Source organism: Ictidomys tridecemlineatus, chromosome 1 (genome assembly GCF_052094955.1).
Source record: "Ictidomys tridecemlineatus isolate mIctTri1 chromosome 1, mIctTri1.hap1, whole genome shotgun sequence".
NCBI classification, from domain to species: domain Eukaryota; kingdom Metazoa; phylum Chordata; class Mammalia; order Rodentia; family Sciuridae; genus Ictidomys; species Ictidomys tridecemlineatus.
The window spans coordinates 73124979-73151623 of record NC_135477.1 but is presented as its reverse complement, the minus strand read 5'-3'; the positions used below and the strand labels follow the sequence as shown (position 1 = coordinate 73151623).

Sequence of the window (26645 nt, the reverse complement as noted above, 5' to 3'; positions counted from 1 at the left end):
TCTGTGCTTCAGCTCCCCAGCATCTTGGTGGGAAGCAAAGCCAACAGAAGCTGGATAGGAATGAAGCCAAAGACTTGCAAACAATGCCTTGTGCTTGGAGGAAAATCTGTCCTCTACATGTTTATCTTTTTCTTTCTCCCCACTCTCTACCCAGAATGCACCAAAATGCTCCTCCCTTGATTTTACAATAGGAAATGAAAACAGCAAAACTCTCTTAGGCATTTTATTATTATTATTATTATTTCTGTTATTTGGTTTTCTACTTTGGTACACATGAGCTGTGGCTGCATCTCACACTGAAGCTGACATACCTTTAGGACACGCCCCATAAAACAGAGCATACATAAGTCACCTGGCATGGTTTTGCTTCACCTGCTTGTTATTGCTGAAATCTCCATGTCTAAGAGCACAAAAGCAAACTTCCTTTTGAATCTACAGATGAACATGGATGGGGTGAATGGCATCCAGGTCTGCCAGGATGGGAGTGACACAGGACCGCTGTTGGCTGTCTTGAGACATGAACAACACAGATGGGGAAATAACACAAAAGCTTCTGGAAAGCTTGGGGAAGCTGGGGGAATACTCTAGAACTATATCCTTTCTATCAGACCCCTCTGACTTTCTCAGTCCTACAGACTCTGAAATAAACATGAAGGCCAAACTTGGTATAGTACCGAAGCCAGCAGTGCTACTCTTTGGCCTCAATCGCTACATAAGAATGGTTGGTCCTGAGGCACCAAGTAGTCCTTCCCCCTCTCAGGCCTCCTAAATCCCCAACTGATCCCACAGCAAGACCCAGGTAGGCCTGGACTAACTCTAGAACGTCTTGCCCTCGAAGGCCTGAAGGTTGAAGGCGGTATCCAGAAACTTCTTCAGTGACACCAGGTGTGCATTCCTGTTTCCAGTGGCTGGTGCAGCTGCTGGGTCACGGCCCACATACCTGGAGGAGAGACAGCTAAGGGGAGGGGTGGGCCTGGCCTCAGCCCACACTCATCCCAGGACCATGGGTCACACATCTGAGGAGAGCTGACCTAGCTGTGGGAACTGTCTGGACACCACTCCCAGTGAGGTGAGAACCTGGGGCAAACTGAGCTACCCAGCTATAGGACAGGGAGGAGAAACTGCCCTCTCTCTGTCACTAGATCTGCCCATGAAGAAAACAAATGGGGCCACAACTTAAAGGCTTTGGGGACAAACACACTTTTGACTTAGAGTTTCTCATACCCCTTTACCATCTTCCCAGAGATAAGTGATGCTAATGTTAAGCACTGAGCAGATACTATGTGCCACGCACCTCAGAGGGCTAATCTGTCCATGGGGTCTAAGCCTATCATCATCCTACTGCAGAGACAAAGAGTTCACAGAGTCTACATAAGGAAGCTAGGCTCAAAGGATGGAGGTTTGAGACATGCAGAAGGTTCTGTAATTCAGCTCTGGCTACAGAACAAAAACAAAGGTCTACTCTGTATAAAGGTGGTATTGCTGATGCTCCATCCCTGATGGGGAAGCTAACCCACCACAGTCAGAACACGTGGAGCCAGCAGAGACTACAGGGCTCAACTCCCAGGTTTTCAAATGTGGCTCAAAGAATAAAGGCCAGTTCCAATAGGACAGGCAGAACCAGGATGGGGTCATCAAGCCCAGAGCCACAGGGAAGTCCCAACAGAAGCAAGGGTAGGTACTGGTCCCCCAAGTCTTGTACCATATGGGGCGAGTGTGGCCAAGGATGGTCATGAAGCGTGGGCTGATGTAGTCATAGTATCCCATGTTCTTGTGTTCCTCCTGACACCACACCAGCTCCGCTCCTGGGTACTTCTCTGCCTCCTGCTTGATCAGATCAAAAGGGAACGGAGAGATCTGGGGAAGCAAGGACAAATGGGGCACAGTTGAGGGGAAGTGTGCCCAGGGCTCCCAAGACAGGAGCCATCCTTCAGCAGGCCCTCCCAGCCCTGCCTGGTACGTTGCCTAGAGCTGGGGGCTGGCGAGTCAATCTTGCTTGTCTCTCTAATCACTAGAGGAGCTTGGCACACCTGTTCCAAGCGTGTGATGGCCACCTGCTCCTCCAGGCCCTGGCTGATGCGTTCCTTCACCAGATCGTAGTACACCTTTCCCGTGCAGAAGATGAGCCGCCGCACCTGTTCAGGAGCCCGTGCTGCAGCCCCATCTTCAGGAATTACTCGTTGGAAGGTGGTCCCTGGGGACCAATATGGCATGGCAGTGACGTGAGCACACAGAGAAAGAAGCATACACAGAGAAGCTCCTAAAAGATCCCCAACATCCCCAGGCTCTCCCTGGCTGCTGAGTCTAACCCCAGGCTTAAGCTTGTGGTTACAACTGGCAACTCTTGATCCAAAAGTTAGAGCAAGGGACAGAGGACACCCTGAGATATCACAAGTACAGGGGTGGAGATGGAGCTGTAGCCATGGGCAGAACCCTGGGAGCATCCATATTTAAGATGCTGGTTATTAGGAGTACAGGCCCCTGCAGGAGACTGATCCGATGGCATCATCATTTGTCCAAGACCTGCTACCTCCAGTGGTGCCCACTCCCTGCATGACGCCCCATTCACCACAATGGATGACGAGTAGCTACTGAGAGGCCACTGTGCCCTCTTTTTCCCTCAGACCTGCAGTACAGCCCCCATCTTGAAGCCCTATCCATTTTTTTCTGCCAGAGGTCACACCAGGCACAAGATCAAGCAGGTTGCAAAACCTTTCAGGAAGCCGCTACAGTGTCCCCACATCACTGCATCCCAAATGAGGACACTGAGACAGACAGGGTAATTGCAGCCAGTCCCACAGGAGAAGGGTCAGCACCAGCTCATCAGCCCAGGTGGTCCAGTCCCATTGCAGGAGCCATGAACTGCCCACTTCAGCCACATTCCCATGCTGGAGGGAACACCCAGACACAGGGGAAAAACCAATACCTGCCCACACCACTAAGGCCCTTTATGGCCAGTTGGTGCTTCTTCTATTGACCAAGGGGGTTCTACTCTGCCAACCTCAGTGCCTTGTACCTGCTTCTCCCTGATTCTCTACGGAATCACATCTCAAGTTCAGCACTGGATTTCCATGTGCTTCCTCTGACCCCTGCAAGGTCAGTAAGACTGAGAGCTCCTGGAGGGGGACCCAGGTCCCCAAGGCCAGTAATGTGTTTGGTTCATGAGTGAAAAGATGGATTAATGAATGAATGACAGTGCACAGCAAACTAGGCAGCACTCCGCTGGCCTCCCACCTCTGAGCAACCTTGGCAGAGCCAGGTCAGCCTTGCTGGTGGCTAAGGAGGGTGGATAGCACACACCTCTAGCCCTACAGCTCCGTACAAGTGACCAGAGCTGGCCATAGTGCCAACCTCCCAACCCTGTGACCTGTGGGGACCAGGAGAAGAGCTATTAGAGGGCTGACAGAGCCCCAGACAGAAAGGAAAACAGAAGAACCCCAGAAGCAGATGCCACGCAAAGGCCACTGGGCCCCACGTAGGACATCTCCCCGGTGCAGGCCACCCAACACTGCTAGGCTCGGCACATACCGGACACCATCTGGTCAAAGCTGGACCTTGCCTCTGGATGCCTCAGCAGAGATTTGGGTGTGAAGATGATCAGCTGGAAGGGAAACACATGCCCAGCAATCATCTGTCCCCACCTGTCCAGGGCTTCCCACATTCAACCCTCGGACTGAAAAGGTGCTACGGGGGCAGGCACAACGCAGCTCACCGGCTTGCGGAAGGGCAGCAGGATCTGCCGGCGCAGCACATGGAAGTAGCTGGCCGGCGTGGAGCAGTTTACCACGATCCAGTTGCAGTCGTAGAGCTGGCTCACCTCGAAGTCCTCAGTGAACACCTGCCAAGGCCAGAGGGAGGCCAGTGGTGACTGGAGGAAGTCACATGCTGCACCCACACCCTGGCCCCCCAAGGCCCAGCAGGGTGGCCCCCATCCTGGGGGATGGCAGGAGCCCTCACTGGGTAGGCATCAGAGTCATCATTACTCATCTGCAGGAACCTCTCCGGTCTTGCTGAGGAATGCTCAGGCCCCTGAAAGCAAATAAGAGATGGCCAAGGTGACCTACACAGGGCATACCTGGCCCCGCTGGGACCCCAGGCCTGAGGGAAGTGCCCTCACTCTGGAGCTTGAACCACAAGGAAAAACCAGGAATGTGAGGCAAGAGCAGGCAGGGCATTTGCAGAGGGGATCCACCCAGGGCCAGCATGTGTGAGCGTGCAGGGCGGCAGGAAGAGGTCATAAGTTACACTTTCTCAGCGCTGCCACTGAGTGAGTGAGCACTTCTGTCAGGACTCACTTTGAAAGAAGCCCAGGAGGCAGACACACAGAAGGGGAAGTGAGAGACTGAGAGGGTAAGACCTCATGCCAGAAAGGGGTAGGTTCATCCCTGTCTTGGCCTTCCCCTTCCCTCCCCATAAGGCAGATCCCTGAGCTCTAGGGCCATAGAAGGCAGAAACCCCTCAACCCTGCAATGGGCCAAGGATCTCCCCACCAGAGCCCACCTAGCCACCAGCCACCACAGTCCTCACCATGCCCTCCATGCCATGGGGCAGAAGCAGCACAATGCCGTTATGCCGCACCCACTTGGCCTGGCCAGTGCTGATGAACTGGTCGATGATGCACTGGGCTGTGTTGTGGAAGTCACCAAACTGAGCCTCCCAGAGAACCAGGGCATTGGGGCTGGCCATGGCGTAGCCCAGCTCAAAACCTAAAGAGGAGACACCAAGATAGGGCTTGCTGCATACTGTCACCAAACAGCCGTCGGACCAGTGAAACCCAGCCCTCCTACCCAAGCTCATCCTTCCCAAGAAGCCAGGAAGAACCCAGGGGTTCCTTGGGACTCAAAGGCCAGGATGGGTCTTCTGGAAGCTGGCAACATGCACATCACCTTCATCTCTTATATCATACATGGCCAGGCTTAGCTTTAACTAGCCCAGGAGCCAAGGCCAAAGATACCTGGGAGGTAGCAGGAACCATATGCCAAGAACTACCCAAAAATGTGTGCAGAGATGTGGATGAGGAAGGGGAGGAATTGGCCCAGAGGCATCTCCCTAGAGTGGGTGGCTAAACTCTGGGAAGAGGAGTGAGGGAGGAAGCATGCTAGCCAATGGCTGAGGTGAGGGGAAGCATATATAGCAGACATAGGGGAGCCAGAGCCCAGGGAAGGGACCTCTGCACAGAATTCCTGGGGTGCAGGGCAGAGGAGGCAAGATGGGACTCAGGAACATGGAGGCAGCAGGGCCAGTCAGTAGCCATGTCCCATAATGGACTCTACTGGGCTTTCTGTCCCAGCCCACCAAGGCTAGTGTCCAGGGAAGGGGCTCTGGTGTATAAAGTCCTCTTCCACACAAGGCAAGCAAGGCTCTCCAACTGGGATCCCTGAGGGGACAGGATAGGACAGAATCTCATCTCCCACATGTCCCCAGTAGGGGGCAGCCCAGTACCTGCCCCCTCAGGAGTCTCTGAGCTCTGCAGCCCTCCCAGGCCATAACCCTGGCTCCCTCCCAGCTTCTCTCTCGTCCCCAGCTATCTCAGGGCTTGCCTAACCCACCAAGGACTCCATATTCCGAGAGGGAGCTGTTGCACACGGTGTAGGGGGCCTGGTCAGGCCACAGATGGTTCATAGGGACACACGTCCTCCGGTCAACTTCCTGGTCGTGGAGAACATGGTGCCGGTGACTGGGGAGACAGACCAGGAAAGGGACAGAGGGCAGGAGGGCTGGCACCAATTCCAAAGCAGGGGAGCTTGGGCAGCCGGAGGCAGGCAAGCCTTCATCAATACCCCATGAAACCTGAAGGGTCCCGTAGGATGTTGACACCAAGACAGCTGCCACAGCGCACTGGTTCCTCCCCCCTACACCTCCCTCCCCTGCCTGCCCCTGGCATGCCCACTGCCCACACACTGCACCAGGGGGTTGGGAGCAAGATTTTCAGGTCAAGGCACCTCCCTGAGTTTCAGCTTCTCACTCACAGAGAGACTCGATGAGACTTGTCCTGCCGACCTCCCAAAAGCAAGGAAGAACCTGAGATCCCAGGACGCCACACCTCTGGGGCACTGTCCTGCTATCCACCTTGCTGACTCCTCTGCTACCTCACCTGCCCTGTCCAACCTCTATGGAGGCAGGAACTACTGTGCAGGACCTGAGGCTGGTACCTAAAGAGGACCACCTGGCTGAACTCTGGCAAGGGCCGATGTGCAGCCAAGGGGCAGCAAAGCAGCTGCCCAGGTCCCTGGCTAGAGCAAAGCCAGCAGAGATGAGCAACCAGAACAAGAGCAAGATAGCTGGTTGAATTCTGCAAGCCACACCAGCATGACATGCCAACATGGCACTGAGTAAGGATGTGAAACAGCTGGGGGCCCAAATCAGGAAAATGTGATGTTGACGATAGTAAGTGTGAGATCCAACAAGCAAGATAGGGAAGGCTAGTCTGACCGCAGTTCATCAAAAAATAAAAATAAAAAATCCTAGGACCAGAGATGACCACCAGACCACTAGATGAGAGTCATCAGCTTGGGCCAAGAAATCAGCTCTGCACAGCTGCTGCGGGAATCAGAGAGAAGTCAGCAGCCCTCTGATAACTCGGCCTTGGCTGGGGGTTGTGGCTGCGAATGGGATTAGCTGTGAAAACCTCAACTACACAAGAGAGTCTTCCTTGGGTCCTCAGACCAGGTCCAGGAAGAAGACAAAAGGCCAGCCCCTCATCCAGATCTCCTGTGCTGACCCTGGGATACCCCAAACACTGCTGAGCAATGAGCTCCCCTATAGGTTCTATAGGAACATGACCAATGCCCAGGGATTGGGACCCAGATCCTACCCTGCCCTTACCTGAACGTGCCTCTCTCCACATCCTGTCCACTGAGCCGCACATGGATGCCGTCTTTCAGCAAGGAGCCAAAGGCCATGTACTCTGCCAACGCCCAGTCCACTGTCCGTTTCTTGGTCATGTCTGCACGGCCACGCAGGATGCGAGAGAGGCCTGCAGAAGGGAAGGGGGTCTGAGGGCCTCCGGAGCCTGACAACTATTCTGGGACAGCTGAAGCAAATGTCCTGGGGTAAGTGTTTAGCGTAAAAGCAGGGTACTGGAAAGCTGCAGGAGGGCCCAGTGCCGGCCCCCAACTCCAGCTTCTAGCCAGTACAATAGGCCAACCTGAAACAGCCAACCCCTCTCTGTGGGAACAAGCAGCCAGTCTCAGATACTCATGCACTGAGTCAGGATTCTTCACAGCAACCCTACAGGGAGGAGTGTCCCACTCTCCAGCTGAGGAGACTGAGGCTCAGAGGAGGGAAGTCATGAACTCAAGATCACATGCCTAGCAAGAGACTTAGGATTGAGTCTGGTACATGTACAAACACCCTGTGCTGTGCACAGAGAGGAGCACTCACATCATCAGCAGGTGCCCTAGGATGCCTGGCTTCCTTGCACATTGTGAGGGAGCTCCCTTAAAACTCTAATGGGCTGGTCAGAAGGTATGCAGTTACCCTATTACAGTTGTAGTGGCCCTACAGCTGCCACAGCATCCAAACACAAGGGGTGTGCTAGCCAGGCTCATTAGCCAGGGATTTGTGGGGTTGACCTTAGGCATCTGCCCATGCCAGCAGCAGGGCCACATCCTTCCTGCCAGCAGAGTCCTGGCCCCACCACCTCCTCCATGGAAGCCCCTGCTTCTCTGCTCCTCTGCCTGGCCAAGGTCATGTTCCCCAGCAACTGTGTTTGGAAAACCCAAAGTGCCCAATATGAGACTGGTCCTTGGCATGGAGCTGCATGACATCCACACGTGCTCAACTCCCTACACCCACCATGAAAGGAGCTATGATCAAGGGCACCCCAGAAGCACAAATGGGACTTCAGGAGCAGAGCAAACCCACCAAGGGCTCAGCAGGGACATTTCATGCAGTCTCCCTTGTTGTCCCAACCCACCTCCCTACAGGGCATGATGTTAGGTCTGGGACAATGACTGTACTGGAGACCACATGGCACCCTCACCTGTGTGGATCTTAAAGTCCTCCAAGGGCACAGAGCTGGCCACAGTGCCAATGTGGGTCAGCACGTCCTCAGGGATGCCTGTGGGGGGGCACGTCATGCTCTTGGGCTCCCCATCCACGTTGAAGAAGCCTGAGAAGGAGAGAGACTGTTCACATTTGGATAGCAAAAGGCTCTGATGTCCCTGGTCAGCCTGCTGTCCCAGGACTAAGGGGCCTATGGCTTCCTTACCCACACTGGCTGGCTCTGGACCATCTGTGGGACTTGCCACAGCTGAAGAGCCACAGCTATACTCCTATACCTGCCCCACACTTTCCCCAGGGCCTGGGTCACATCTGACACAGCCCTGCCCCTCCAGGGAAGCCCTCTGAGCCCCCCACCAGCAACCCTTCCTTTCCAGGTAGCACACGTGACCATTAGCTATACATGGTCACCCCTCTGCCCCAACCTACCTTGACCTGCAGGAATGGGGCCCCCACAGCCTGGGGGTGTGCAGGACACAGCCTCAGTGTCTAGCTGGGCAGTGACTGCTTTTACCCAAGGCCATTTCAGTCCTGTCCCTGTTCTGGTACAGGCTCAAGGCTCAGGTGGATCACTGAGCCATACACCACTAACTCACCAGGCCAAGGAGAGTCCAGCCAGTGCTTGATATGAAGGATCTTTTTATCCTTGGACCTTCCATATGCCTCCTCGCAAATCCGGTCATATTTGGCAATCTCTTCCTGGAATCAGGATAAAGATATGGATAGAGGCAGCAATGCCCAGGGCAGTCAGAGGCTCCATCTGCCCAGACTCATAAGCCCTGGTCCCTTCATCAAGTTCTAGAATTCTCTGCCTCCTGGCTTGTAGGAACCTCATGGCTGTAGCCAGGCCTGGTAGGCCTGCTGTAAGGGGCTTGAGGGAAGAACCAGGAAAGACTTCACAGCCCTTGCTCTGAGTTCCCTGAAGGTGGAAGGACCAACATGTCTATAGATGATTTGGGGGAAGAACCCAACTCAGGGATCCCTCTATAGGAAGCCTCCTGGGAATCCTGCCTGAAACTGGGCTTCTCCTGCATCATGGAACCTGCTGGACCCTACCCAGTTGTAACTGTGTACTTAGTTCTCTGTGTACTTTGTTAACTGAGGACTCTTGGGGACAAGGACCACATTGACTATTTCTTTAAACCCTCTGTGCCCAGTACTGAGCTGGTGACATCTGTAATGACTCTAAGGTTCCCACCCAGTTCTATCTGAGACTTGCTCCCAGTGCGCATGTGCCTACCTCAAACTCCTGCAGGGTGACTGTTCCCTCGGCGATGAGCTTATCTGCATACTTCTTCAGCACTGGCACCTGTCTGTGTATCTGCTTATACATGAGTGGCTGTGTGAACATGGGCTCGTCCATCTCATTGTGGCCACGCCGCCGGTAACAAACCTGCAGGGGAAGCTGGGGGCTCAGTCCCTGCCCAGGCTGTGTGCTCAGCAGTCACTGCAAAACAGGGTCACATCCAGGCAGGGCAGACTCTGAAGCTCTTGAAAGCTCCCATTATCACCTATCACTAAACAAATGTCCCATGCCCAGGACTTTGCACACAGATAGGTCTTAGTGGCACTAAACCTGTCTAAAAAGCAGTCCTACCCCTTAATGCTGAAGGTTCGGAAGACCTGGTCTGCCTTGCATGATGGGATCAGGCCACTCACTCCTGCCTTGGCCTTAGCACCCCAAACCCATCAGGCCTGCTTAGCTAGGAGGAGCCATCACCCTGCCTTGGCCTCAGTCCCCAAGACCCACCAGGTCCACAACGACATCTTTGTTGAAGGTGTTCCTCCACTCAGCTGCCACACTGCACACATATATCACAGCCTCTGGGTCATCTGCATTCACATGGAAGATGGGTGCATTGACCACTCGGGCCACATCAGTGGGATATGGTGAGGAGCGGGCCATTCGGGGGTCTGTGGTGAAGCCAATCTGTAGGAGCAGAAGGAACCAGCAGCATCCCTTTATTATTATTATTTAGTAATAGTAATGAGTACCTGGGACAGCAGGCATGTGCCACTGTACCCAGCGGTTCCCTTTTTTTGTTTGTTTTGTAGTGCTGGGGATGAATCCAGGGCCTGGTGCATGCCAGGCAAGCACTCTACCACTGACTACACCCCGAGCCCCAGTTTCTATTTACTTTGAGCTAGATAGAGACCCAGTGGGTCAAGAAACTGAGGTGGAGGGTCCATCAGGGGTACCTAGAATATAGGACATGAAGCATAATAGCGAACAGTCCCACGGTCAGACATGACAGCAACACCCACAGGGACAGCAGAGCACCAGGAGAGCTTCGCGTGCTTCTTTTTCCATCCGTCACTTCTCTATGTTAGTAGTGACGAACACAGGCCTGGAAAAACCCAGTGTGCCAGCAAGTGACTGTACAAGTTTGGATAACGTACTTCAATTCCCAAAGCCTCAGTGTCCTCATCTATCAAAAGGGCTCATTAAATTCCTGCCTGCAGGTTTACCCAAGGAAGACCCAATGGCACTGTAAATAAGGCAGTTAATGCTCTAAGCGCATAGATGAGCCCTTATTAACCACAGCTGCCTTCAAGAAAAGGCAGGTGACACTGTGATCTGAGACCAACTTGCTCAAGTGAAGCTAAAGGTAACATCTTATTACACACACAGCCTCCATATTGTGTTCCTTTCAACGTTCTCTGTACTAAGTACAGTTGTCCCTTGGTATCTGTGAGGGACTGGTTCCAGGACCCTCTCAGGAAAATCTTTGGACACTCAAAGTCACTTCAATAAACTGGCATCATATTTGTGTGTGACCTACACGCATCTTCCTGTATTCTTTAAATCATCTCTAAATAACTTATAATACCCATGTCAATGCTGTGTAAATACCTGTTATACTGTATTGTTTAGGAAACAACGACAAGAAAAAAACATGTAATTTTTCCTCAAAATTTTTTTTTCTGGTACTGAGGATTAAACCCAGGGTTTTATGCACTGAGCTACATCTTCATCCTTCTTTTTATTTTATTTTAAGACAGGATCTCACTAAATTTCCCAGACTGGCTTCAAACTTGCAATCCTCCTGCCTCAGCCTCCTGAGTAGCTGAGATTACAGGTGTGTGACACTGTACTGGCCCAGCCACAATTATTTGTGCTTCAATTGGCTAAACCTGTGGATGCAGAACCTGCAGATACAGAAGGCCAAATACACACACATACACATACATGTGTGCACACAAATGTATCTACCAATTTCATAGATCAGGACATGTGGGCTGGGGATCAGGTACTTTGCCTGAGACTGCATGCCAGTAAGTGGCAGAGCAGTGAGACAGTGGGATGACAGCCAGGGTATCTCACTGTTCCCACCAACCCACCACCTAGATCTCCAGTGACAGGTATATGGCCTGGCATGAAGCCCACCCTTACCTGGTTGTTGACAACGACGTGCACAGTGCCGTTGGTGGTGTAAGAAGGCAGGTCACTCAGGTGGAAGGTCTCATACACCACACCCTGTCCAGCAAAGGCAGCATCCCCATGGACAAGGATGGACATGACCTGCAGTACAGGGTGTGAGCCAGCAGGGCCTATGTCCCAGGATGTACAGTATCCCTGACTCCTCTACCATGAAGACCAGGGCCCAGGTCCTCTTTGTCCATCCTCTTAAGGCCCAGGTCCCCAGAGGCCCACCCATCAGGGACCAGCATCTAGCCCCCCAGGGCCCAAGTCCCAGAGCATAATCCCTCAGGGACTAGCCCTCACAGGACACTCCCCAACCTCTTGGGGTCAAGATATCTGAGCCTAGGTCCTTGGAGTCCAGGTCAGCTGAGCCCAGGTTCCAGAACCAGTCCCCTATAGCCCACCCTTGGGACCTGACCCTCAAAGAACACCTTCAGGCCTAGCTAGGAGCACACCTTCTTGCCCTGGGCATCCCCGCGGTAGAACTGTTCTGCCTTGGTCTTCCCCTGTACAACAGGGTCCACAGCTTCCAGATGGGAGGGGTTGGCCACCAGTGACAATGTGATGTTCCTGTTGGTGGCGCGGTTGATCCTCTCATGGTACATGCCCAGGTGGTATTTGACATCCCCAGAGCCCTGAAGGTCAAGGTAGAACATGATGAACCTATCCCCACCCCATGCCAAACAGGTTGAGGGAGATGAAGACACTCAAGCCCACGCTGGGCTGGGACATTACCTAGCTTCCGTTTCCTCTGAAGTCTATGCTGTCTCTGAGCCACCTTTCTTCCTGGTCACACTGCCTTTCTCGCCCTTCTAGGCTAGCTAAAGCAGAAAGGTCGGCTCCTCCTGGGGCTTGGAGCCCCTGAGCCACTTTCTCCTAAGAGCCCCCTCTGCATTATCAACTATCATCCTCTCAACCTAAATGACCACAGCATGGGAAAGGATAAAGGCATCAAGAAGCAAGGCCATCAAGTGGTAGTGACCACAGAGACTGAAGAGCAGCTCATAACAGAGCTAAGTCCATATACCAGGCCTCTAGAAAACACCAGAACTGAATCCCTTCCTCACTCCTCACACCAAAGTAATCAAAGCCACAGCAGTACTGAGGTAAACAAGACGTATCTTACTATATGGGAGTAAGGGAAGGCTTACTTTCTAAATGATATTCAAAGTCCAGAAATCATAAGAGAGCTAAAAAGGAATTAACTTGTCATGGGTGGGAGAAGCAAATACAGGCACATGCTAGGGGGAAAACAATCAAGCTGAGGAAAATACTTACAAGACAAGTGTAGGCAAAGGGCTGGTATCCTCAAAGTGCAAAGTGCTTTTACAAATCAATAAGATAAAACCCAAAAAGCCCTATAGAGTGAAAACCAGGACAGAGAATTTACAGAACAAAAAGTATAAATGGTTCAAAAACATATGAAAAGATATTCAATTGAGTTCATAACAAAGATATGTCTAAATGAAATCATTTTGATATTTATATTGGCAAAGACAGAAAGATCCGAGAGTGTATGTGAGGACAAGGGCACAGCAGGCATACACCATGTCTGCAAGCTCCCCAGAGGGTCATATGATCCTACCTCCTTAGCTTTGGCCACTGCATTTCTCAGACACCATATAACCAATGTACTCATTTGTACATGTGCAGGGACACTCATTACAACGACCTAATGCCCTTGCAGGGGACACCATAGCTTTAAGAAGCCTGGGGTGTCACACAGGTACTGGTATAAAACAGTGACAATCTTGTATGTGGGGACAACAAGGTGCCAGTGGCATCAAAGGCTGCTCCTGTGGCCTTTTACAAATAAGGCTGTAATGGAGTAACTGTATTTGTGTCTGAATGGAACATTCTGGAAGCACATACCTCAGACCAAACATAAGCACACACAAAAAAACTGGCCAAAGGAATGGGGTCTCACAGAGGAAACGTTCTCATTGTGTAAACTTTTTTTAAGCAATGCTCATATTTCTTTTGTAATTTACCTATTTTTTTTAAAAAAAAAACAATGCTCATATTTTTTTCAATAAAAAATTTAGAAATTCTTTAAAAACTTATCCTTGATCAAGTTTTACAGCGTACACATGCACACACACCACCAACACCATGATCATCTCTTCATTTCCTCACAAACACAGTGGGGCAGGTGCTTTTATCCCAGTTTTACAAAGGAAAAAAATGAGGCTTAGAGAGTTCAAGGTGCTTGAGTAAAATGAACAGGACTTTGGAAAAACCCTGGGCTGGGAGCCAGCAGATGTAGATTCTGGATCTTATTCAGGTACAATGTACTCAATGTCCTTAGGGCAGTAATTTATTATGACTTATTTCAACAAACCAAGCACCTGTGGAACTGGATACTGGGGCTTTAAAGGCAAGGTTCTTATCCTCGCTCTAGAGGGGAAAATAGATATGCAACTCGATATGCATGCACACAGATACAGACAGACAGACACACATGGCAGGCTGAAGAAAGCCAGAGACTAGTACTGAGGGCAAATGAACACAGAGGCTTCAGGGGAGGGAGGGACAGGCTTACCCAGAAGACTAGCAGTGCCACCAAAAGGAGAAACAAGCAGGACTTTGAACGAGGCAGAGGGCAGAGGAAAGGGGGAGAGCAATGGGGACTGAGGGGCTAGCATGGGGGCCATGGCTGGGTGTGCAGCATGTACAACACACATGCCAGCTAGGAGCGGGTGCGAGTAGGAAAGCACGTCCTTGGCTGACCCCCACAGACAATCTTCTGATCTCCCAAGACTCTCCTGGGCAAACAAACAAGTGAGGGGGCCCTTCCAGGCTGGTGGACAGGACTTGGGGACAGAGGCACAGACATAAGCCGCAGTGAGCAACTTCTGTAAACTCCTTGCATTTCCCTGGGCCTCAGTTTCCCTAGCTAGAAACAGGAGGTTGGCCCAGATTATCAGAGGGCCCTCCTAGCTATCTCATGACAGCACTTGTTCCCTAAAGCCTTAGGGATCAAATATTGCAGCCTCTCTTCTACTCTTCTCCACTTCTGTCCATGTCAAGTTCTATCTCACCTGTAAGCTCTCAGCTCCAGCCTTTCCCTATTCCATCTCCTAAATACCACGTCCTCTCAGGGACACAGTAACCAGGGCATGCACCCACCTCATCTGCTGCCTCCAGCTTGGGGTCAAACTGGCAAAAGATCTGCTCCAGGTCCTTGCGGATCACATTGGCCAGCACATTCAATCTGCCCCTGGAACCAGAGAGGGCTGGGTTCTTACCTGACACCAATGCCACTTTCCCCCACTGGTCCAGCAACATCATTCTCCTTTGTATACCTGGGACCTAACAGAATCAGGTGAGGCGGGTAATCCGCCCTAGTAGTGCCTCGTCCCACAGACTCTGGTCAGACAAACTGCTAGTGAAGAAGCTTTCCAAAATTTCATCAAGGTCAAGGGAGACATGCAGTCACTTTATAGCTGGGATAGACACCTTCATCTCACCTTCCCTCTAGGAAATGCCAACCCAGGGCCACCTATTCAGGTCCTGCCTTCACCTCCTTGGGATGTGCCCTCCACTTGATGTCCACAGGAACTTCAAGAAGCACAATGCATACCTTTACAAAATTCTGCCCCTCCCAAGAACTATAGCAACATGGTCAGAGGAAAGGGAGTCTCAGAGCACCTGACTAGTCCCCAGCCCCATGTGCTTTGGCCAAGTACCTGGCTCTTCTTGGAATGAAGTCAGACCTAGGGTCTCTGAGAAGCTACCGGGCTGATGGCCTTTACCCAAAGACCCTACCAACACCCTCATTTCCATCTCACCCTTCCAACTCAGTCTCCTGAGCCTGGAAAACGGACAAAGCTAACGACAGAAGAGAAGGCAGCCCCACCTGTGTGGCATCCCCAGGATGACGTTCTCGATCCCCATCTCACTGGATTTGTCAATGATAGTCTTAAGGGCAGGGATCATGACCTCACAGCCTTCCAGGCCAAACCGCTTCTCTGAGGACCACTTCCGGGCCAGGAAATCTTCAAACCTGCTTGGGGAAAAGGGAAGGGGAGGGATGGAGAGGGACAGGGGTGGAGCTCATGGGGCTTTTCATTAGCAACAGGAGCTGGGTACCCAGGACAAAGGAAGAGCAAAGTCATCTTCTTACTATATGATCTAGTACTCACCCCTACAGAGCATACCACTCCCACCCAGCAAGGAGCACAAGGTCAGGGCAGGCTGAGGGTCCTGCCAGGTCACCATAGACTCCTGCCCATACCTTCCCAGATGCCACCTCTCTCCTCTTCAGAACCCAACTTCCCCAACAGGCCATCCCCCACCTGCTCTCTGCCACTACTCTCCTGCCCACACTGCCAAGTACTCTCTCCCCAAGACCTCAAAGACCACCTCCCCAGCAGAATTCAGAATCCAGCCACATCTCACCTCTCAGAAAGTCCCTTGGCACCCAACACCTGGGCTGGGTGCTTCTCTAAGCCCCTGCATCCATGGGAGGACCTAGCTTCTGAGACCTCAGTCAGGAAGTCACCTCCACACACCATAAGGCACCACTATAATCACTTGACACGGGGACAGCTTTCTGCCCAAACATTCCGACAGCCACATCCAGTTACTTCTGCCCTTGTTCAGAGTGTTCCCTGCTACCATGCTTTCCTGGAGTCCTACTCCTTCCTACCTGCCTGGCTCTTTCCTGGACCAGCTCTTGGCCAAACTAAGTGAGCACCTGTTTCCAAAGCTCTGTCTAAGGGCCTCCCCACTGCCAGCAGAGGAGGCCAATCCAGTCCTGCCTTCCCTTGCCAGGCACCTCCTTGTTTCCTACTTGAGGCCAAGAGCAGACCTCTCCAACTACACTGGGCAATCCATCTGGGGTGGTACTAACCTCATGGAGCGCACAAGCCGGGCCAGCAGGGTTCGCTTCTCCTCACTGGAGAACTGCATCACACCGGGGGTCTCAAATTTCTGCCGAATCCACTGGCACTGCTCAACATCATTAATGAACATGAACTCCAGGCCAATGTGCTGGCAGTAGGTAGTCTATGGGGACAGGAAGGATTTTTTTTGGGGGGGGGGCAGGGGTAACCAGGGATTGAACTCAGGGACACTTGGTCACTGAGCCATCCCCAGCCCTATTTTGTCTTTTATTTAGAGACAAGGTTTCACTGAGTTGCTTAGCACCTCGCTTTTGCTGAGGCTGTCTTTGAACTCGTGATCCTCCTGCCTCAGCTTCCCGAGCTGCTGGGATTATAGGTGTGCACCACCACACCCATCCCAGGAAGAGTCTTACTGGGAAGCCATGAACAGGGACAATTGCCCTGGCATCTGGAACAGAAAAGGTAGAGAGGGCCATCCCTCTCTCCTCAGATGCTCCAGAGAGTTCCATTGGGTACACGTGCCTGGGCTCACCTCCAGGCGCCGGATGATCTCCCGCAGAGAGAGGGTGTTTTCAGAGCCCCCAATGAAGGTGGTCGTGGGAAGCTGGAACTCTTTATCCAGGTCAGCCTCCTGCAGGTCATAAAATGCTGGGGAAGGAGCCCCAAATAGCAGAGAGGGAGAAAGAGGGAGGTCAGGCCCAAGAGGAAGGGGAGCATCCCCAGACCTCCTCAGACCTCCTTCCAGGTCTAGCCTGGGAGTTCATAAACTGTCTGTTTGCAGGAGGTAAGAGTTAGAGCACATCTGTTACCATGAGAATGGGCTTGGACAAATCCCTCTTGCTTTCTGGGCAATGTACCAGCTAGAGAAAATAGGAACACATCCCTCTCAGGGATACTATACAGCAGATGATTAAGGGTCAGAAGGAGCTAACTGGACCCAGAAGCAGTGGGCTCAGACTGCCCTACAGGGTATAGGACCCCTCCACCCCCAATGGGCCACAAGCACCAGCTTGATCAGTCACTGCCAGGACAACAGGGAAGGGTTGCAACGCTCACCCAACTTATCAATGGTCGTGATCAAGTCAGAAGGCACAAATGAGTCCAGGTCTGCATCCAGAATGCCCAGGGGATCCAGCTGGGCCACATGGTGGCCCCGGATCTGGAAAGAGGGAAAAGGGCAATGCCAGGCTGGGTCTCAGCTAAGCAGACCTTCACCTAGTGATGCTCAGAGCCCCAGCCCCTCACACTCAGCTTCAGGATTTCAAGTTTCCACAGATCTCCCAGGTTTCATCATGCAGTTGTCTATGAGACCTCAGCATCAGCCACCAAGGCAGTACCAGCTCACCTATTTAAAGGTTCAATATACAGCCAGGAAAAATAGAAAAAGACCTAGACACAAAGATATACACTATAGTTCTATTAGTAACTGTGAAATTCTAGAAATTTCCCAACGATTCATCAACAGGTGTCTAGCATATGGACAAAGGAAATCCACATAGGGGAGTACTATAGAGCTATAAAAAGAATGAGGAGGCAGGCACAGTGGTGCAGGCCTGTAATCCCACTGGCTCAGGAAGCTAAGGCAGGAGGATCACAACTTCAGAGCCAGCCTCAACAACTTGGCAAGGCCCTAAAAAACTCAGTGAGATCCTATCTCTAAATAAAATACAAGATAGGGGGGCTGGGGTTGTGGCTCAGCAGTAGAGCACTCACCTAGCACGTGTGAGGTGCTGGGTTCGATCCTCAGCCCCACATTTAAAAAAAAAAAAAAAAGTTATTGTGTCCGACTGTAACTAAAAAACTATTAAAAAATAAACTTAAAAAAATCATGTTTTAAAAAATAAATAAAATAAAATACAAAAATAGGACTGGGGAATGTGGCTTAGTGGTTAAGTGTCCTTGAGTTCAATCCCTGGTACCAAAAAAAAAAAAAAAAAAAAAAGGAATGAGGAAATCCCTTTCTGCTCATATGAGTCTTCACAAGATACTGTTAGGAAAAGCAAAATTCTATAAGTGTGTATGGTGAATCACCCATTATCCAAGAAAGAGGACATACCATAAAAATATGCACTTGTGTATGAACATATAAACACACACATCAGAAGAATAAAATCACAAAATAAGAAAACCATAAAATAAGAAAAAATTATTATCTATAGGGATAAAACAAAACAGGAAAGAGTGCTAGAAGCCAGACTTTTAAGAATATATCTTGCTTTGAAGATTTGACTTTGGAACATTACACAATGTTATAAAGCAAAATTCAGCTTTAAAAACTGAAAGTAAAATGAAACAAATGAATAAAGATATCTACTTAGTGGCATAAATATACAGAGAAGAACTATTCTAATTACCTAATGGAATATTCCCTGAAGACAAACAGAACTACAGGGGAAAAAGTCATAAACTGCTTTCTATAACCAACCAGTAGTAGCAGAGTTAGCATTATTATTCTAAGACTATTCATGTGGGTTGTAGGAAAATCAAATAAGCCATTGTGCTGGCATCTTTCAGAACATCTATTTTTGGCATCTTTGGAAGGAGATGGTGCCATAAGATTGATGAGGTCAAGGACAAATCCTGGGTCCTGCATTTGAAGTACGAAGACACATCAGTATAAACTGACAGCACACGTTATCTTTCTAAACACACACACACACACATGCACATTTCCTGGCTCTGACCACTGAAATCACCAAATCAATTCCAGTGAATATTCTGAACTCCACAGAGACTTAGATGATTCTAGGGCTGAGCAGAAATGTACATTCTGAACTTTGGCTTCTTGTTCTACCAGAAAGCAAAAGTGTGCTAAACATGTTAGGGCTGAGAATGTAGACAATTCCTAAGCAACCATATGTATAATATCTGCAACTAATTGAAATATGTTTAAATTTGTGCATTCGTGTGATACAAAAAAAAAGGAAAAGTCTTCATTGGTCACCTTTGAAGGATATAATTTTCATATTTTTGGAAATCAGTCAATACAAAACAAACGCTGAGCCTTTCTTTTTTGGGTGGGGATGGTGAGTGGTGGATACTGGAGAGAGAACTCAGGGACATTTTACCACTGAGCTATATCCCCAGCCCTTTTTATGTTATATTTTGTGACAGAGCTTTGCTAAGTTGCTGAGGCTGGCTTTGAACTTGTGATCCTCCTGCATCAGCCTCCCAAGTCATTAGGATTACAAGACTGTGCCACTCTGCCTTTCTTAGACAATATTTATCTCCCAATAAACCAGGTGGACAAAGGGATTTTCTCCTGGTAGACTATGTCAGGTAATAAACAAGAAAAGATAGAATGAGAACAATATTCATTAGTAATTCCTAATGAATTAATGGATCTAAGAAATTATTACGCATGGCTATTCACTGCTGAAGAAGTATGGGGCCACAGCTCTCCTGGAAGGAACTCACCCATGTCAGGCACAAGAGGCTGGGGCCTACAGCCACCCTGCTTCTCCACCTTAGATAGACCTTTACCAGTAAATAAAGTCACAATGCCTGAATCCAGGGGCTAACAGCAGATGAAAAAATACCTATGCTAGAATATAAGGCCCTAAGCAGCACTCTGGAGGTTATTGTATTTAATACATTTTGCACTCCATGTGCTTCATTGTCAAAGTCAATTGTTAGATCACTTTCTGCTTCTTTCAACCAGCCAAAAAAACACAATGTGTATTGAGCATCCCTTATCCAAAATGCTTAGGATCAGAATTGTTTGGGATTTCAGGGTTTTTGTTTTGTTTTTTCTTTTTTTTTTTTTGAATGTTTCTATGTATGTAATGAGATATCTTGGGAATGGGACACATGTCTAAACATAAAATTAATTTTTATTTCAAACATACAGGACCTAAAAATGATTTTGAACAACATTGTTAGTGTCTGTTTTGACAGCCTCATCAGATGAGGTCAGGTGTGGAATTTTCCAGTTGTGGTTTCATGTTGATGCCCAAACAGTTTAAGATTTTGGAGTATTGTGGATTCCTTGGATTAATGATGCTCAACCAGTACAAGCAGTTGCTGTTTGCTTGGTGGGCCAAGTCAATGAGTCTTCAGGCCAGTGAGAGGGCCCAACCTGCTCACCTTCCTTCTTCCATCCAGGACAACTGGTGCACAGGGAAATTACTTCCCTCCCATACAGGGCTTTTCATTCAGAGTAATCATTTCCATTTGCTAATGCATCTTTGCTCCCAAGCCCTTGTAGCAGCTTGCTGCTCCCTCCCACGGAGTCTCTGCCCAGACCTCCAGGATCCCCTAGCATCACCCCCCTGCATGTCAAGTTTCCCTTACAAAATGCCTCCTGCCACCAGTTCCCACAGAAATCTCCAATGATTACACTTGTTATGGCATGAATGCCCAGAACAGCATCCAATTAGCCCTGTTCAGTCAATACCAAGATTACAGATCACCAGAACTCTCTGACAGAGGAGCCCAGACTGGGGACCCCACACAGGAAAGCCAAGGTCTCCAGAATGTGCAGCTGGTGAGGAAGAACTGTTTACCAGAACTATTCATTCATTCCACAAATGCTAATGAAGCACCTGCTGTATATCAGTCCCTGTCCTCTTGGACCCAGTCCTGATGAGAAAACAGACATTAACTATGGTTAATGCACTTACCTCTCATTCAGATGAGTGGAATTGATTACTTACTAAGTATTCCTCTAGGTACTGAGGGCCTGGTGTGGGAAAGACAGACAACATTCCAGAAGACAGATGACAAGCCACCTAATCAGTATGCACAAAAATAACCCAGTGCTCTGAATGATAAGTGACAATGACTAGCCAGAGGAGCAGATGGTATTTGGTAGCAAACTTCAAGAAGGGCTCTCTGAGAAGACACTGGAGCCAAGTGAGACCCTTTCCCTCAGCACCCAGCCAAGTCCCAGGAGCCTCCTTGTTGGCTGCCCGTCCGTACCTGGTAGGCCCGGATGAGGGACTGCACAGCCAGGTGGTCCTCTACCAGTTTGCTGGTCCGGCCAGGGACTGTGGGCCTGCTCTCAGGGATGACAGAGGGAAGCTGTGGTTGAGCAGAGCCAGATGAGGCTTCCTCACTGGCTTTCCGGAAGAAGCTGTCCCAGGACTGGGCAGGGAGGAAAGCAAGAACACAGCCAGTTTAGTGCCTGGGAAGACTCAGGGGCGACCCAGGGAGCATCCTTGAGGACCACAGCTCTCAGGGTCTTCTCAGGGCTCTGCTTCACAGACCCTTCTCAGCTAGCTGAGGCCCCCTCACCTAGAGCCCATTTCTTCTCAGGACTTGGTTTGATGTAGTGGGGGCAGAGAAGGTTATAAGTTGTGGCTCAGGGGCTTCGGTTGTGATAGCAGTTGTGACATGCCTTCACCCACTGGTTTAAAGAGATCCTTCTGGAAGGCAGTATGGCAAGCAGTCACTCTACACATTCATGGCTCTTTTTTTGAGCCAGCAATTCTGCTGTTAGCAATTTACTCCACAGGCATTGCACAAGTCTGTGCACAAGGTAGATACACAAGGATGTTCCCTGCAGGGCTGTGATTTACAAAACAACCTAAATGACTATCAACAGGAAAATGGCTAAACAAATCAATTTTAGAATCTGGAGGACTATGCAGTGTTAAAAAATATGAAAGTGCATTCATTATTGTGGATGTGGAATATCACCAAGAAGATATGTTCTGAGAACAAAGCAGAAGAGAATATGTGGCTTGCTACTCGATGCGCCTATACACAGGCACTTCTTTCAGTTTTCTAGGAGAACATGTAAAATTGTTTTCCTTTGCTCACTTTCATACAATGCCAGTGGCAGAATCAACTGGAACAACCTCTGTGGAAAGCAATTTAACAATACTCACCAAAATCACACACACAGATAATCTTGGACCCAACCTTTCCACTTTGGGAAATCTTTTCTACAGATAGCTATACACATACAAGAGTATGTACCACAGCACTGTTCAGGACAACCAGGCTGGAAGTGAACCAGATATCTGTTACTGGGGACAGGGAGGGCACACCCACACAAGATAATACTATGCAGCTAGAAAAAAAAGCACAAGAAAACTATTCACATACTGACATGGAAAGATGTGGAGACAGATTGCCAAATGAAAAAGCAAGAAGCAAAACCACAAAAAATTTTTATGTACAACTTTTGTGTAAAAGGGGGACAAAATCCAATTATGTCTGCAGTAAGTTTATGTAAAGAGAGTTAAGGAAATGGGGTGAAAAGGATCTGATCAGCTGGTGATAGACTGGAAGGGTGTTTTTCTGAGGCTTTTCATACTGCTTGGCTCTGGATCATGTGTCTGTTCACTTTCCTTTGAAAACTGTGAGTGAAGGGGAGAGAAAGCAAGTTCACTTTTCACCCTGCTATCTGACTGACTTCTTTTTAACCATCAAATGGTATTTGTTTTATTTGATCATGTACCTATAAACATTTATTGGCCTAATTCCACATGAGAGGGTATCTGGAGACAATACAGAATATTAGTGGGGCAGTGAATGCCTCAGGTATGACTGAACAGGCACTATCAGGACCTCTAGAGCAAGACCTCTTCCCCCAGCCAGTTCATCAGCAGGAAGGCATGAAGCTGTCCTCTTCTACATGAAGACAGGCCCTTTATCAAACAGGGACAGTTGAGGATCTGAGAAGTAAAGAAACTCATCCAAAATCACACAGCAAGCAGACTGCTTCTCTCCACTACCCCCAACACAACAGGCCCCAGAGACTTCCCTCCCACTCGGCAGGCAAGGTGCGGGTGCCAACCTTGTGAACACTCTGTGGGTTTTCCAACCAGGCGAAGTACATCTCTTCCATGTAACTGGAGCCACCTCCACCTTTGCTTCCAGGGAAGGTGGCTGGTGACCCAGAAGACCTGCCACGCCAGTTGAACACTGAGATGTACCGTGCAGCCAGGAACCTCGTGGCTTGTGCCCCGAACAGGGATGGCAGCAGCCTTAGCTGACTCATTCTGGATATAGATGATGAAGGAGAGGTGTAAACCATAGGACCAAGATAGGGGAAGGCTTTGAAAACCATGTGCTCACTCATCAGCACCTCTCAGTCCCATGGGGGCAGCAGGGAGTAGGTTGGGGGCTGGTCCAGGCCATAAGATAGAGGCAAATAAGATAATCTTCCAACCCCCTGGGTTCACTGTCTAGCAGGAAGGCCCAGCTCAGTAGACCTCATTAAGAGACACTGAACATCCATAAGCCCAGCCCTGCTGGGCTCTACTCATTCCAACCCAGCTCCTCCTTTGCCCTAGTCCAACCACTGCCTGGATATTGAACAGGACTTGCTAATGTGTAGGGAGCCCTGGCCCGTGAGGGGTGTGCAGAACCAGAACTACCCCACCAGGGCCCCCACGGTAGGGAGAAGACTACTGTCCCTTCCAAGGCTCAGCAACCCAGAAAACACACATTCTGAGGCATAATGGTTACCAGGTCCTGCCTATGCTGGACCCTGAGCCCATGTCCCTGAAGGCATGCTCTACCACCAGGTTTCCTCCACCCTCACCTCCACCCATCCCTTCTATTAGCCCCACCAGCCACTAGAAGCCCACTGCCTGGACTTTATAAAAGGGCTCAACTTCCACTGCAGGGTAGGATATGGCCCTCCCACCTCCTAGCAAACTCACGTGAGCCAGAGGGGAGGGTCTCCTCAATTAAGGAAGGGCGGGTTCCACAGGTAATCAGCAACAAGTCTAAACAGTAGAAAAATTAAAAACTCAAAAATATTGAGTGAATTTGGTAGGGCTCTAAGTCCCAAGTTCCTCAAGTTTCCCTCCCACATGCTCAGCTCCCAAAGTTTTGGGCTGTGTGCCCATCACCATCAGCCACTATGGCCAGGCCCTACAGTGAGGGCCCCCTGGGGCTGGCTCTCCCTAGAGCAGCATCTCTCCAAGGCATTGACTCCAGGGTCAGATAGTTGGGGGTCACAACCCCTGCTCTGTCTGGCAAATGTGGGGCTGCACCAGCCCAGCCTGCCACCAGGCCCAGGAGCTCCTGGCCTGGAGTACCACAAGATCCCAAACAACTAGGAGGTTTTATTGTCCCTGTTCCACACACAGCAAAGGAAACTAGGCACTAAGACCATCCATTCTGAAAATTTAAAAAAAGAGCAGACTATTAGGAAGCACTGGTCCTGGAGCAGTCACAGTACTCACTTGATCCTCTCAGCATACCACTGTGGGCCCCTATCAGCCCCACTTTATAAACAGGAAAACTGAGGAAGAAGAGGCTATGCTGGTGACAGGGCCTGTGTCTTCCTAACTGTAGAATCAAGATGTCACCCCAGATTTCTCTTATGGGCAATGTACTTTCCACTGGCTGAAGCTGCTTCTGCTGACAGCCCAAGCCCCACCCCCATAGGGAATAGGAGAACTCAGGCCAGAATGGAACAAAGCCTGGCTGTATCCAGCCTGGCCCAGTGTGGGAACACCGAGTTTTAAGAACACTGAACACTGGGGCAGCTGATGGTCACTGATGTGGCCTTCACCCAGTTGGGCAGGCAGGTAGCCAGCATACCACTTCAGCTCCTACCCAAGGAAGGCTTGCAGACCCAGGAACCCTAGAACATTCAATATCTACAGCCAAAGCCCCAGCCAGCCTTGCCAGGCCCTACTCGCACTGTATAAGGCAGTGGCAAACAGTTGAGAGACATCTTGTGAGGTCCCTGCCAACTAGAAGAGTTGTGTGGGGCAGCTCCTGGGGCTGTCCCCCCCCCACCTCCCGGGCAGTGTCACCAACCCAATCTTAGAAACACAACTGCAGACACCCCTACCACTAAGGCTCCCACATACAAGGTCCTGTCCAGGTGCCTAGGTGAGAGCTGCTTCCTAATGTACCTACCCCTTGTAAAAATCAGTTAACAGAAGTCAGAAGAGGGGTTCTTCCTAAGACCTCAAAGCTAGGAAGCATTCTCTTTGTTCCCTCTTTATGCTCTGAGAATTGGATGGGCTTTGCTCAGGAATAAACCTCAACTCTAGCTTGCTGGACTCAAGAGAAAGCAGGTGTGTGTGTGGGGGGGGAGGGGGTTGTTTCTTTGCCAGAGAGTAAGGGCCTAAGATAAAGCCCAGAAGTGGGAAAAGGTGAGGAGGGGCTGCACAGTAGGGCTTGGGCTTCTTTGGGGAACTGAGACCATAGTTAAAACCATCTTGAAGGATGGAAGAGGGTGTTAGAGTTGGGCCCTCTGGGATCAGTTAAAGCCTAGGTTGCCTGCTGGGGCCTCAAGGTTATCGCACCGCCCCCTCCATCTCCCAGAAGATGGGAAAGACTTCCATGTTGGCTTCGTCCACTTCCTCAGGTCAGTTCAGCCTCTAGAAACCTCAGTTTTCTTGTCTGGGAACTGAGATTGCAGTTAAAACCGTCTATAAGGATCCTACCCCGTGAGGCCCTGGGACTTCAAACTCCCTGAATTTCCCAATAGGCTCACAACACTGGACCCTCCCCAACCTTGATGTGACCCTTGGCGGTCCTGGCTGCAAGGGAGGGCACTGAGCAGCAAGCCCCTCCCCAGGTCATGAAAGGTAAAGAAAGTAGTCTGTAGCCCTTGGACCCAGGAGCCCAGAGCTGATGCCTGAAACCCTACTATTGGCGCGTCGCTCCTTTACACGAAATTCCGTACTCGCCAGATCAAACGCGCGCAAAAGGTTGGGGATCCTCCAGAAAGCCAAGGGCGGAGGCAAGGTCACGTTCTATTTCTCCCTTACTTCCGCCTCCACTCGACACCCCCCAACCCCCACCCCCACCCCCGCGCACCCGACAGGGCCCGGCTCAGGACAGCCGGCAGCGACTCCTCAGGACCAGGGAGACTGGAGCTGAGGCGCGGGTCCCCCAACACAGCCCAAGAGATGGCGCAGGAACCAGGAAGGGGACGCGCAACCGCGCTCACCGGGTGGGCGGGGGTCGGCGCTGCAGCGCGGTCCGGAGGCTGCAGGTCAAGGGGCTGTGCAATGGGGTGCAGGGAACGCAGTGCCAATTACCTGGGTCACGTGATGCGGCCGCCCGCGAGTGCGCGCCCCAGAGACTTCTCGCGTCGTGACGTCTCCACTGACGCCCCGCCCAATCCCTGCCCTGCGGCTGTCGCTGTCCGCGGTGCTGACTGCCCACCTCCGAGGCCACCTGTGGCTAGCGGAGTGAAGAACAACCAGAGGGCAGAATCAAAAGGAGGCTCATAATGGCTGAGTGAACCGAGTCACTGCTGCGCCCCTCAAACCCAGTACTGTCTAAATTTAAGAAGAAATGTACAAGAAAATAAGCAACGGTTTGTATTTAGAGGAAGATAGTTTCCGTTTTATAGTCTGTAAAATGGGTATACTAAAAGTTCCACTGTCTTAGGGATGTTTTTCAGAAATAATGAAATAATGCATGAAAACTGCATATCTCAAAGT

General features: G+C 50.4%; 1 protein-coding gene across 3 annotated transcripts; it reads right to left on the bottom strand.

The window, feature by feature from the left end:
- Window positions 1–209: 209 nt before the first annotated feature.
- Window positions 210–26328, bottom strand: Ogdhl (oxoglutarate dehydrogenase L). Of its 3 annotated transcripts, XM_021735769.3 has the most exons (25): window positions 26147–26258; window positions 23892–23957; window positions 23021–23225; window positions 21196–21360; window positions 17332–17434; window positions 16808–16923; window positions 16284–16438; window positions 15288–15434; window positions 14558–14648; window positions 11884–12063; window positions 11399–11527; window positions 9755–9934; window positions 9245–9397; window positions 8601–8703; window positions 7985–8113; window positions 6826–6976; window positions 5550–5677; window positions 4528–4706; window positions 3958–4029; window positions 3713–3838; window positions 3529–3601; window positions 2031–2194; window positions 1703–1857; window positions 816–940; window positions 210–509 (listed from the first exon to the last, which is right to left on the bottom strand). In XM_021735769.3, exons 3-24 carry the CDS (start codon window positions 23222–23224, stop codon window positions 817–819), a joined length of 3027 nt encoding a protein of 1008 aa, XP_021591444.1. In that variant the 5' UTR covers window position 23225; window positions 23892–23957; window positions 26147–26258; the 3' UTR covers window positions 210–509; window position 816. The 3 variants fall into 3 exon arrangements, with proteins under 3 accessions (XP_021591444.1, XP_021591443.1, XP_040127861.1); XM_021735768.3 differs by having other exon boundaries at window positions 210–940; window positions 26238–26328; XM_040271927.2 differs by lacking the exon at window positions 26147–26258 and adding an exon at window positions 26014–26133 and having other exon boundaries at window positions 210–940.
- Window positions 26329–26645: the final 317 nt, after the last annotated feature.